Source organism: Pongo abelii, chromosome 4 (genome assembly GCF_028885655.2).
Source record: "Pongo abelii isolate AG06213 chromosome 4, NHGRI_mPonAbe1-v2.0_pri, whole genome shotgun sequence".
In the NCBI taxonomy this organism is placed as follows: Eukaryota; Metazoa; Chordata; class Mammalia; order Primates; family Hominidae; genus Pongo; species Pongo abelii.
The window spans coordinates 187,028,405-187,041,153 of NC_071989.2; the positions used below are offsets into that span (position 1 = coordinate 187,028,405).

General features: G+C 53.8%; 1 protein-coding gene across 1 annotated transcript in view; it reads right to left on the minus strand.

Moving 5' to 3' along the window:
- Nucleotides 1-12,749, minus strand: part of COL23A1 (collagen type XXIII alpha 1 chain) — a 369,266-nt gene that overhangs the window by 24,832 nt on the left and 331,685 nt on the right. The window contains exons 6-12 of the mRNA XM_024247215.3: nucleotides 11,332-11,358; nucleotides 9,800-9,826; nucleotides 8,378-8,404; nucleotides 4,317-4,433; nucleotides 3,325-3,360; nucleotides 2,832-2,858; nucleotides 834-860 (exon numbers count right to left, since the gene is read on the minus strand). Coding sequence (XP_024102983.2) covers nucleotides 834-860; nucleotides 2,832-2,858; nucleotides 3,325-3,360; nucleotides 4,317-4,433; nucleotides 8,378-8,404; nucleotides 9,800-9,826; nucleotides 11,332-11,358 — 288 coding nt within the window. The remainder of the gene's footprint in view (nucleotides 1-833; nucleotides 861-2,831; nucleotides 2,859-3,324; nucleotides 3,361-4,316; nucleotides 4,434-8,377; nucleotides 8,405-9,799; nucleotides 9,827-11,331; nucleotides 11,359-12,749) is intronic.

Consider the following 12,749-nt stretch of genomic DNA (forward strand, 5'->3'; position numbering starts at 1 on the left):
TGGTGTATTGTCCAGGGTGGTCTTTTTTTTTGTCTTTTTTTTTTTTTGAGACGAGTCTCACTCTGTCGCCCAGCAGGTTGGAGTGCAGTGGCGCAATCTCAGCTCACTGCAACCTTCTCTTCCCGGGTTCAAGTGATTCTCCAGCCTTAGCCTCCAGAGTAGCTGGGATTACAGGCGCCTGTGACCAAGCCTGGCTAATTTATTTTTGGATTTTTAGTGGAGATGGGGTTTCGCCATGTTGGCCAGGCTGGTCTTGAACTCCTGATCTCAAGTGATCCTTCTGTCTTGGCCCCCTAAAGTGCTGGGATTGCAGGCGTGAGCCAGTGCACCTGCTGGCCTTGGGGGAAGGTTTTGCTGAGACCTGAATGAGGTGAAGGAGGAGGCTGGCCCAGGAGAAGAGGCCGGGAGGATAACGCTCATTCAGTGGTTTCAAGCTTGAGCTCACATCAGTGGCACCAGGGGCTGGTCAAACAAACTCTGGCCCCATCCCAGAATCTCTGATTCAGTGGGTCTGGTGGGCCCCAGGACCACACTTTGAGAACTAGTGCCCCCGGCCCTGAAGTGGGCATGAATTTGATGTGTTTGAGGAAGGGAAAGAATGAGTGAGTGAATAAATGAATGAATGAAATGAATTCTGGCCTCAGGGAGAGTGAGGACAGAGCAGCCACCTGCAGTGAGGGCTCAGGGCTGGTGAAGAGAAGGCCACCTTCCCTGTGGGTTGGCTCCCAGCCCATCCCGTCCCCATCCCCATCCCCATTCCGTCCCAGCCCCTGCCCTTCTCTCCAGCCACTTCCCAACATTGACGCGGAAGCTCCTCCATCGGCCCCTCTCACCTTCTTTCCAGGTACTCCAGGCTCACCCTGGGGGAGGCAATGGGGGGTTCAAGAGCAAGGTCAAAACCATAGGAATGTGGCCCGGACCCCGGACCTCTTGTTCCTCGGGTAGAAGTGGCACTGATGACCCGTGCCCAGGGCCAGCCCAGAGACCCCTGAATGCTTCGGAGAGCTGCGGTGGACAGTCTTGAATTCCACTTCTGAGCCACTCACTCCCAAGCTCAACGACCCTGGGCAAGGCACTGCTCTTGAAAGTGGAGAGGTGACTCCTGCCGTCTCAGAGGGTTTTGGAGGATGAGGCACTGGCTAAGCAAGCTCTTTCCCATCCTTCCTCTTCAGGCCAGAGGCTCCGTCTCCGTCAGCGAGGACCAGAGCCCACCTCCCCACCCACACCGTCCCCAAAGAGGGCGAAAATGAAAGAGCTGACATCTGCAGAGGCTGGACAAGCTAACACGGTGGGAAACCACGTCCACGTGAAAACCTGCACATGGACGCTGACATCAGCTTTACTCAAAACTGCCAAAACCTGGAAGCAGCCAACATGTCCTTCAGTGGGTGGGTGGGTAAATAAGCTGTGGCTTGTCATTCAATAAATAATAAACCCAGACAGGGACTGTCATTCCGTGCAGAAAGCAATGAGCTGTCAAGCCATGAAAAGACATGGATGAAAGGTCAATGTGTATTACTAAGTGAAAGAAGCCGATCTGAAAAGGCCACACACTGTCTGATTCCAACTAGATGACACCTGGGAAAGGCAAAACTATGGAGACAGTGAAGAGAGATCAGTGGTGGCCGGGCGCGGTGGCCCACGCCTGTAATCCCAGCACTTTGGGAGGCTGAGGTGGGTGGATCACCTGAGGTCAGAAGTTCGAGGCCATCCTGACCAACATGGTGAAACCCCATCTCTACTAAAAATACAAAATTAGCCAGGTGTGGTGGCGGACGCCTGTAATCCCAGCTACTTGACAGGCTGAAGCAGAAGAATCACTTGAAACCAGGAGGCGGAGGTTGCAGTGGGCTGAGACTGTGCCATTGCACTCCAGCCTGGGCAACAAGAGCGAGACTCCATCTCAAAAAAAAAGATAAAAGATCAGTGGTGTCAGGGGCTAGGGAGAACGAGGGATGAACAGGCAGAGAACAGAGAACGTTTAGGGCAGGGTAAATACTCCATGACACCACAGTGGTGGATACTTGTCAACACACATTTGTCCAAATCCAGAGTGCACCACAGCAAGAGTGAACCCTAACGTAAACGACGGCATCTGGGTGATGGTGATCTGTCCACACAAGCGAATCATCTGTAAAAAGTGGGGGATGTTCACAGCGGGGGAGGGGGATATGGAAACGCTGTACTTTCCATTTAGTTTTGTTGTGAAATAAAAACTGTTCTAAAAATAAAATCTATTTGGGCCAGGTACAGTGGCTTACACCTGTAATCCCAGCACTTTGGGAGGCCGAGGTGGGAGGATAACCTGAGGTCAGGAGTTCGAGACTAGCCTGGCCAACATGGTGAAACCCCGTTTCTCCTAAAAATACAGAAAATTATCTGGGCATGGTGGTGCACACCTGTTGTCCCTGCTACTCAGGAGGCTGAGGCAGGAGAATTGTTTGAACCCAGGAGGTGGCGGCTGCAGTGAGCTGTGATCGTGCCACTGCATTCCAGCCTAGGCGACAGTGAGACTCTGCCTCAAAAGAATAGAAAATAAAAAAAAAAAAAAAAAGGAAAATCTATTTGAAACCAAAAAGCTAACGTGTTTTATGATTCAACCCTCGCAACTCAGTGTGAAAAAGGCAGGAAAGGTTTACTATGCCTCCATTTAACAGGTGAGTAAACTGAGGCCCAGAGAGATGCAGTAACTTGACCATGGTCCAGGAATTTGATCTCCTGACCCTACTGCCTTGGCTTCACTAGGGGTAGGGGGAAGAGACAGGAGGTGGTGGTGGGGGAGTCCATCTCACCAGATTTGGGGAGGGGCATGGGGAATGAGGAGTACTCACCTTGGGCCCTGGGGGTCCCTTTGGGCCCTGGAACAAGAGAAGAGAAGGTGTTAAATGTCATACTGGAGGCTACTCCTGGGCCTGTCCTTCTTAGCATCCTGGCTTTGTAAAAGGTGACACCAATCCCAGAGAGCAGGAGGCTGGGCTGCCATCAGAAGCAGGCTGGAGCTGCCCACCCTGGGCCTGAATCCTCAAGCCTGGGACAGCTTCTGCATTAGGGCTCAGGTGGTGGCAAGTGGACCGCAGCCTCCGCACAGGAATGTGGAACTACTGGAATCCCCCTGGCTGGTGCCTCACCCAGCCATTTCCCCAGGGTGGGTGGAGGGGCCGGTGCACAGGGGTGCACACACATGCAGACATGTACATGCAGAGGTGCGTGCACACACACACATGTGTGCGTAACCCTGCTGTCGGCGTGTATGGGAAAGGGGCTTCCAGGTCTGGGAACCACGGTCCTACCAGCCCAGGCCTCTGGAATGCCCTGGATACTGACCATCTCGCCGTCTTGTCCGGGCTCTCCTTTGGGGCCCTGCAGAAGTGTGAGGGGACAGCAGTGAGGGAGGCAGATTGTCACATTGAACTGAGCCCAATTCTCAGGCCAGACCCCGGGCTGGGGCTGTAAGTACATTATCTTATTTCATTCTTGCCAAACCTGAAGAGCGAGTATCACTGTCCCCACTCCACAGATGAGAACGTTAGGCTGGGGAAGCCACTGGCCTGGTGTGACAAGTAATGGATGAGCCAACTGAGCAGCTGTCCTGGGGGAACCTGGCGGCAGTTTGGTGGGGAGATCCATCTGACTGGGGGGGAACCCTGGTGGCAGTTTGATGGTGGCGTGGGCTCCACACTGAAGGGAAGGACAGGCTGGGGTTTCTGGGTTAGGGAAACGGGTAGTAGGATGGGGCCTGGCCTCCAGACTTTGGAGACCCTGGGAGGAAAGCTGAGGCTGAGATACTAATGGGAAGCACGAGGGGCAGGGCTGATAAAGGTCTGCAGAGACAGTGTCCCCAGAAGGGTCTCAGGCTCAGGGTTGAGTCAGGATTGGGACTGGGATTACAACTAAGGTCAGCTTAGGGTCTCTGGGTCTGTTTGAGGTTAGAGTGGGTTGGGAGTCAGGGTTAGAGTCTGTAAGGTTCAGAGTTAGGGTCTGAATTGGGGGCGTAGAGCAGGATTTGGAAATGAGTTAGAGGTCAAGGTCTTCATTGGGATCAGAGACCCAGTTAGTGTTAGATTTAAGGCTGGAATGGGATTAAGGGTCTGGGTTGAGGTTAGGGTTGGGTTTGGGTCTGGGGTCAGGGTCAGGATCTGAATTGGGACTGGATCTTGGTTGGAGTTAAGTTTGGGCCCAGGTTCAGTGTCTGGATTGGGGTTAAGGATGGTGTGGGGTCTGCACTAGAGATGGGGATGGGGATGGGGCTGGCTCTGGAATCAGGATTTGGGGTTTTGGTCAAGTCCTGGGTGGCCCAACTCCATGCCCTCTCTTACCGCTGGGCCTTGTGCTCCCCTGGGGCCATCTTTCCCAGTGTCGCCAGGAGGGCCCCGGGCCCCAGGAGGTCCAGGGGGCCCTGGAGGCCCAGCAGCCCCATCTTGTCCTTGGTCCCCCTGAAAGAGATGGGGCTTGGCATGACTCTGAGGGGGAGGGGGTCCAGCCTCCAGAGAGAGGCTCCCTCAGATGGGCAGCCCCATGCCATCCCCTTCCCCAGCCCTTAGGCAGGCTCAAAGGGGAGGGCTTTGTTATTGGGCCTCTTGCCACTTATTGGGAGCTGCATGAAGGAACAGGTCCCCATACCTTGGTGTAAGAGGCCCTACCGGACCTTTTACACGCCAAGGAATGTGCCAGCTCTCCAGCACCTGAAGCCCAGATCCAGTGTTTAGGAGAGAGATGGCACACGCTGCATGTGGGAGAAGGCACGTGTGTCCAGCTGCCCCCTCTTCTTTCTAGAATGGGGTCTGAGTGTCTCCTGAAGGATCTTCCTGGTTGGTCAACGCCCACTTCATTTTAAGTATGGAGGGGCACTCTTGGGCATTTATCCTTGTTCACAGCTGCTTTATTAGTAACAGCCCCAAACTGGAAACTAATCCAAAAGTCCTTTGGTAGGTGGAAGGTTAAGGAGCTGGGGTACATCCACATCATGGAACACAACTCAGCAATCAACCCAAAGGAACAGACCACGACACATGCAACACCTCAGATGCATCTCAGGAGAATTATGCCGAGTGAAAAAAGTCCATCTCAAAAGCTTAATACTGTGTGGTTGTATCTACGTAACACTCTTGAAATGGCAACATTATAGAGATGGAGAGCTGATAATAGTTGCCAGACGTTAGGGATGGGGGGATGAAGGTGATTGTAACTACAAAAGAACAGCATGAGGGACCTTTGTGTGCTTACACAAATCGACAGGTGTGTTAAAATTGCACAGAACTAAACCCACAAACGAGTGTGTGTACAGCTGGGGGCATCTGAGTAAGGTTGGTGGATTGTATCAATGTCAATTTCCTGTTGTGAGATTGTACTATAGAGATGCAAGATGTCACCATTGGGGGAGACTGGATGAAGGGTACACAGGTGTTTTTCACTGCAATTACATGTAAATCTACAATTATCTCAAAATAAAAGTAAAAAAAAAAAAAGGATGATGAAGGGCCACACAGTTTGTCTCATGCAGCACTAAATCCCCAACTTTAGAACTTGATGTTAGTACTGGGTCAGACCTCAGGCAGCCAGAGCCCCACCTCATGGCCCAACCCGAGAGGAAGGAAGATCACTGTGACAGGCTCCTAGCCGCTGCCCCAGCAGTGCCCACCCTGCACTGGCACAGGGTGGATCCACAGGAATGGAGTACACCCAGGTCATGGTGCCAGTGGCTCCCAACCTTCTTGTAACAAAGAAAGGAAGACCTAGCACTGAGCTAGCAAGAATACCCTGAAGATTTTTTTTTTTTTTTAAGACACAGTCTCTCGCTCTGTCGCCCAGGCTGGAGTGCAGTGGCACACTCTTGGCTCACTGCAACCTCCACCTCCCGGGTTCAAGCGATTCTCCTGCCTCAGCCTCCCGAGTAGGTGGGATTATTATTATTATTACTATTATTTGTATTTTTAGTACAGACGGGGTTTCACCATGTTGGCCAGGCTGGTTTCGAACTCCTGACCTCAAGTGATCTGCCCACCTTGGCCTCCCAAAGTGCTGGGATTACAGGCGTGAGCCACCGCACCTGGCCGAAGATGATCTTATTCAGCCTTTGTGATGAGTCAGCCAGTTCACTGTTATTGTCCCATTTTACATATGGAATGGCTGGGGTGGGGGATCATTTGCCCAGGGTTACAGAGCTAGGGAAGGTGGAGCCTCCTCTCACTGCCAAGGCATGTGGTCCCTTTGAGACACTTCTTTTCATCCACAGATGTTCCCTGAACTGAAATAGCTCACCTCTCTAGCAAACTGCACTTAACACAAATTCACTTGCTTTCCCAATTAAAAAATCAGCAGAAGTTCTCAACACTTGCCACTCAGGTCTTCCCCTCGCTCTGGCAGGGCCAGGGTCCTGGTCAAAATGTTATAGCTCCAGCCAAACGGAAAGAAAACTGACAGTTTGGTTAGGTCACCAGGCACGGGTGGTGATGGTGGCAGGTGATTCCTGTTTTAATTTGCACTGAAGCAGGAAGAATTTGAAGACACCCCCTTAGCTCCCTGCTGTTCCTTTTACAAAGGGCCTCAGGCTGGGAACTACTGGCCTGCACTCTACTTGTTAAGGCAGAAAATGGGCCTGACACTGGAGCAGATCCTGGGAGAGGTTCTTAGGCTCCTTTCCGGCCAGCCCGCCTGCTCCTCCCTCAGGGATTGGATGGCTGAGGTCTAACCCTGCAAACGTGGGGTGAGTTGGGGGTAACACAGCAAGTCATCAGGCCCAGACCCCCACTCAGCCAGTCTACCTTGAGGATCCGGCGATTGTACAGGTGATGGTCTCTACTTATAAAGCCCGGATTGAGCCGTGGGAAAACCATCTAGTCAGCAGATAGGTTGTGTGGTCAGAAAGGCAGGAAGGTGATTTGAAAAACCCACAAGGCTTTTTGAAACCTGGAGGCAAAGCCACTTAACCAAGCCCAGAGAAAGGCAGTTAGGTGATCAGGTGTGCAGACTCCTTCTCCAAGGATGGCCGCTTACCAGCTGAGCGCCCACCAGCATCCACGCCACCTGCGGCCATGTGACGGCGCCATCACCCGGGGCTCCCGGCCTGGCTGCCTACAACCTCCTGAGAGCCTAACCCTAACGCAGGGGCCATAAGAGATAATGGCAATTGGAGTCTTAAGCCACTGCTTTTTAATTTTTTTTTTTGGAGACAGAGTCTCGCTCTGTCATCCAGGCTGCAGTGCTGTGGTGCCATTTCGTCTCACTGCAACCTCCGCCTCCCGGGTTCAAGCAATTCTCTTGCCTCAGCCCCTCGAGTAGCTGGGACCACAGGCGTGCGCCTCCACACCCAGCTGATTTTTGTATTTTTAGTAGAGATGGGGTTTCACCATGTTGGTCAGGCTGGTCTCAAACTCCTGACCTCAAGTTATCCACCTGCCTCGACCTCCCAAAGTGCTAGGATTACAGGCATGAGCCGCCTCGCCCGGCCATTAAGCCACTAAACTTTGTGCGTGTGTTGGGGGGTGGTGTTCCCAATGACTGGGACACTGGGACCATAGGGAGGGTATCCATGAGGAGGGTTGGGGGATTGGGAGGAGATCCACTCTTCATGACCTCTGGGCCTCAGGACTTCTAGTCTGCTGAAGAGAGGGCATCCCCTTTTGGAATATCAGCTCCACACACCCACCAGGAGGCAAGCAGAAGGATTTTTTCTCAGCAGCTAAAACTCAGCACGAGCGCCCTTTCTTTGACTGCAGAGCAATCTCACCAGCTTTATGTGGCTGGCACAGAGCAGCTGTGTCCGTAGGGCTTGGCCTGGCCAGCCCCCTTCCCTGCTCCTGCTCACAGCTCAGGGCCGCGGAGGTGCAGAGCAGGCACCCGGCCAGCCCTAACCACAAGCTGCAGCCCCGCTCTCTGCACTGCCGCTCCCTGCACTGCCGCTCCCACTACCTTTTCATTCCCATAACAATGTCTTGGTTGTTCTTCTTCACAGTTGAAGAAACTGAGTCTCAGAGAGCAAAGTGACTTGTTCAGGGTCACTCAGCTGGCAGGTGGCAGAGCTGAGCTTTGAGCTCAGTTCTGCTGACCCTAGAGCCTTCCCTCTTTTTGGGGTGCCAGCTGTCCTCAGGATGCTGTCTCCAGTCTGGGGTCACATGCCAGCCCCACTGTCCACCACCCACAGTGGTAAGCATGGAGACCTGGCCATCTTCCAGAGACACTCCACCTGCACAAGAGGGGCAGCCCCACAACCCAGGTCCCTCGGGGCTTCCACCGGTGCTATGGGTGGGGAAGAGGCCTCTTGGCCTCTTTCTGTGATGAGCTGCAGGGAGCTAGGACCCACAAGCAGCGCCAGTTATGCCTCATTATTACACAAAACAGACCATGTGGGCAGTGAGGGACGTCATTGCTTGGTTCTTACCCGGGGGCCAAAGTCGCCTGGTGCACCCTGGGAACAAAAGACAGGGAGAGGCGTCACCACTGCTTTCATCGTTTCTTCACATTTCCCGTCGGGCATCTGTGCCCAGTGCTTCACAGACATGGTATGACTTAATTCCAACAAAAACAGCAGGCAGGCCCTATTTTTATTTCCATTTCCAATGAGGAAGCAGACACAATGAGGCCACTTAACCTGCTCAAGGTCACACAGCTAGCAGATCCAGGGCTTGAAGGCAGGTGTTCCCTTATCTAGGGGGCAGCCCCAGCCATTCGACACCCCGAATATTGTGGATTAGAGACAGCCCCTCCCACTGTGTTCTCTGGAAGGGACGGTAATGAGTAAATGTTGCTTTACACGGCCAAGTTTTGGGGCAGTGCATTAAGCAGCAGTAGACACCAAGACACCAGTTCTCTCTGGTTTCAAAGCCCCTGATGGAATCACTTCTACGACACGGTGGCATCAGCCAAGGCCGGTGGGAAGGTAATCAGGACACCTGCCAACTGCACTAGTCTCTCATCATTGACAAGAACATTGAGACCATGACCTTGTGCAATCTCTCTTGGGGCTCTGTGAGACTGGTCTTAATTTACAGGTGGGGAAACTGAGGCCCACAGAGCCCGGCAACTTGGCCAAGGCCACACAGTTGGTGGTGGAGCTGGAATGCAAAGCCGAGGTTCTGAACACCAGCTCCCATGCCTCCCCACGGCTCCCGCAGCCCAGGTGGTTGGGCGGGAACCCTGCCTGCCTGGCCTGAGCGGCCGAATCACAGCAGGGCCCATCTGCAGATCCCACTTCCCATTTCCAAATTCCGGGTCGGGGGTGACATGGTCCAGCTGTGGGAGCACCCAACTGGCCCTGGCACACCTAGGCCTGCTCTGGTCCCTCCCCTGATTTTACTGTGGGTAACACAGGTCTCTTCTGTTTCCTTCTGAGACACTTGGTCCCTGTTTTCTCGGGGGCTTTAGTGCCTGATGCCAGGGAAGCCTTCCTCCTAAGGGGCTGCAGAGATAGCTGTCCGCCTTGTCTTCCTGAGGGGTGTCCTCCCCACAGAGAATACCATTAACAGTCATGGTTCAATCCCCCAGCCCTCCTGGCACCGCCCCCTTCACCAAGAAGTCCTCTGGACACTTGTCATTCTGGGAACACTGGGCCTCTGAGTTTGGTTATGCTTTGGTCCCAGAAGAACTCAAGACTCAACTCTCCGGGCAGGCCGTATTGTCAAAAGTAAGCCTTGCAACCATTTTAGAAGGTAGGCACTGCGATTCCCACTCTACAGATGGGGAAACTGAGGCTCCAGGAGGGGCTGTGACGTGCTCAAGGGCACACTGGAACTGGGGTTCGGAGGCAGGTTTCTGGGATTTTTCCCCTGCCTACCGCATCTGCACAGCCTGTGGCATCACTTACCTTTTCCCCTTTCGGGCCTGGAAGTCCCTGGAGAAGGAAAGTGGAGAAAGAACAGGCTTGAGTGAGGGGCCTAGGCTGGCTCCCCTTCTGGCTTCCCTATACCTCTGAGGGCAGAAGGGCCCATGATGCTGAGCAGAACTGTGGGCGGCTGAGTGGAAAATTACACACGAGCTGTCAGCCCTCAATGGGAGCTGCCCTGGCTGGCCCAAGGAAGCTCCACACCTCAGTCCTCAGCATGAGGGATATGGGGGAATTGGGGGTGACCAGCAAGGGCCCACTGGCATCCTCGCAGCAGAGAAAGGGGCACATGCACTGGCCACTCCTCCCAGAGAACACACATGATCGGTCCCCCACTGCTCAGCATCCACCCTGTCGTTGTCAGTGGGAGACCACTGCCCCCAAGCCATCTTTCTGGAATCTGAGAAGCAGGCAGTAGACAGAGATTCTATCTCCAGAGGCATTCTCTTCTTCTTTTTCCTTTCTTATTTCTTAAAAAAAAAAAAAAAAAAAAAAAAAAAAAAAGCATTCTCTTCTTTAATGGTAGCAGCTCCTTGGAGTATGGGCTCCATCTGTCCATCCCTGTATGAGTCATCCATCCAGCCAGCCATCCATCCATCCACCCATCCACCCACCCATCCATCCATCCATCCATCCATCCACCCACCCACCCATCCACCTACCCATCCATCCATCCATCCATCCATCCATCCATCCATCCACCCATCCATCCATCCACCCATCCACCTACCCATCCATCCACCCACCCACCCATCCATCAATCCATTTATCCATCCATTCATCCACCCACCCACTCACCAATCCATTTATCCATCCATCCATTCATCCACCCACCCACTCACCAATCCATTCATCCATCCATCCACCCGTTCAACTACTATCCATCCATCCAGCCAGCCAGCCAGCCAGCCAGCCACCCACCTACCCATCCACTATCCATCCAACCACCCACCAATCCATCCATCCATCTATCCAGTCAGCATCCATCCATCCATCCATCTATATATCTATCGACTTACCCATCCATCCATCCACCTCAAATTACTTATTTAATTGTGCTTATGTCTCCCTGCATGTTTTGCTCATCTGCTGAGGCTCCTGGCCTGGATGTTGAGAACTCAGCTTGATGCCCACCAGGGCAGTCTTGAGAATGTAGCGAGGACACTGTGCCTGTGGTTGCTGGGAGGGTCTCGCATGCTTTGAGGGCCGACTAGACCCCAGGGACTGTGCCGTCCACAGTTCTCCATAGGTCCACAGCATCCCTATGAGAGAGGGGTTCACGTGCCCACTTGACAGACAAGAAGCCTCAGGCTTGGGAGGTGAGGAGGCCTCCCTTGGTCACCGTCAGCAGGCAGTGGAGCTAGATTTGAACTCAAGTCTGACACCCAAAAGGCTTCTCTCTGTGCTGAACCAAGTTCCAGTGGCTGCTTCCCTCCAGTGCCTGATGGTCACTCCTAGCCCCACAGTGGCAGCCCCAGCCCAGGACCCCCTGGAATTGCCCTGTCATCACTTACGGGCTTGCCATCCAAACCCAGGGGTCCCTGGAAAATGAGAGAGAGAGAACACAGGTTACACACGGGGATGACACGTCCTCCATATCTTATGACCCAGGTGCATTATTCAGTGACAAGAACACACACAGCCTATGGGAGCCCCGGGTCCGGGTTCAGTCCATGTGGCCTGGGGCTGTGGGAGGGGGAGGCATCTGTGTGTTGCCTGCTGCCCAGAATCCCCTCCTCTGACAAAAGAGCCCAGTTCTTCTCTAAAGACCACCCCCCATCTCAACCCATGGGGTCTGGGTGGGCTGCTGGGGTGGGCACGTGACCGCATGCCCTCTGCCAGGGTGACGGGGTCAGCGATGAGCCTGGGATCCAAGGCGAGCCATGAGCATCTTGCCTGGGACTTAATAGTGGGGCTTTAGGGGCTTTCTTCTGATGGGGCTAAGCCTGGAGCAGCTCCCAGGGACCACCACATGGCTTGAGAATAAGCCAACAGGGAGGAAAGCAGAGCTGAGAGACAGAGAGAAAGACAGGGTCGAGGACCTGAAGCTGAAACTACCCCTGCACACATCAGTTTGAGAGCTAATCAATACTTTTGTTTTGCCTTCATTAAGCCAGCTTGAATTGAGCTCCTGTCATTTTTAACTGGCAGAGTCTTGAAGGCTCTTTGAGCTTCCCACATTGCTGCAGCCTTTGCAGACAACAGTAAAGCCGGAGAGAAGCCGAATCACACCAGGGTGGGTCCAGAGAGTGGGGGCACTCAGGGACCTCCAGGCCCGCTGCAGAGTCTGCAGAGGGCCAGCTGCACAGCAGCCCGTGCCAGACACCCCTTCCCCTGTCCACCTACCACCCACTCAACAAAGCCTCGCCTAGCTCCCCTCCATGTGGGAGTGGGGAGGAATCCAGCTGGCTGGGACGCTGGGACCAGGGCCGCCTGGTCTCTGTCAGCCGCCTCTTCCTCCCCACATCTGTCCCCTCACCCCCACATACACTTCACTCTTGGCCGCAGCAACAACGCACACAGCTCCACACTTCTGAACCTTTGCACACACTGTCCACCTGCTGGGCACATCCTTCCCTTCTTTGTACATCTTCAGCTCAGTTACCTCCTCTTCCAGGAAGCCTTCTAGGGTTTTCTCCTTCCCAGAGTCAGGCCATCTGTCCCTGTTCCCACCACATATATTCTGTCGCATGTGACATGACCTGTTGTTAATGTGGGGTCTGCACAACTCTTCCCTGTAGAGTCAGGAAAAGGGTCTAATCCCTGTGCCTCTGGTATTGGATGGGGCCTGGCAGGCAGCATGTGCCCGGAAAACGTGTGCGAAGTCAAACCAAGGAAGTACGGCAAGAATGATAATGCTGCAACCGCACGCACTGCATAGCAGAAAGGGAAGGTGGAGAGGTGGAGGCTCTGCCAGCTACTAGCCGGGAGG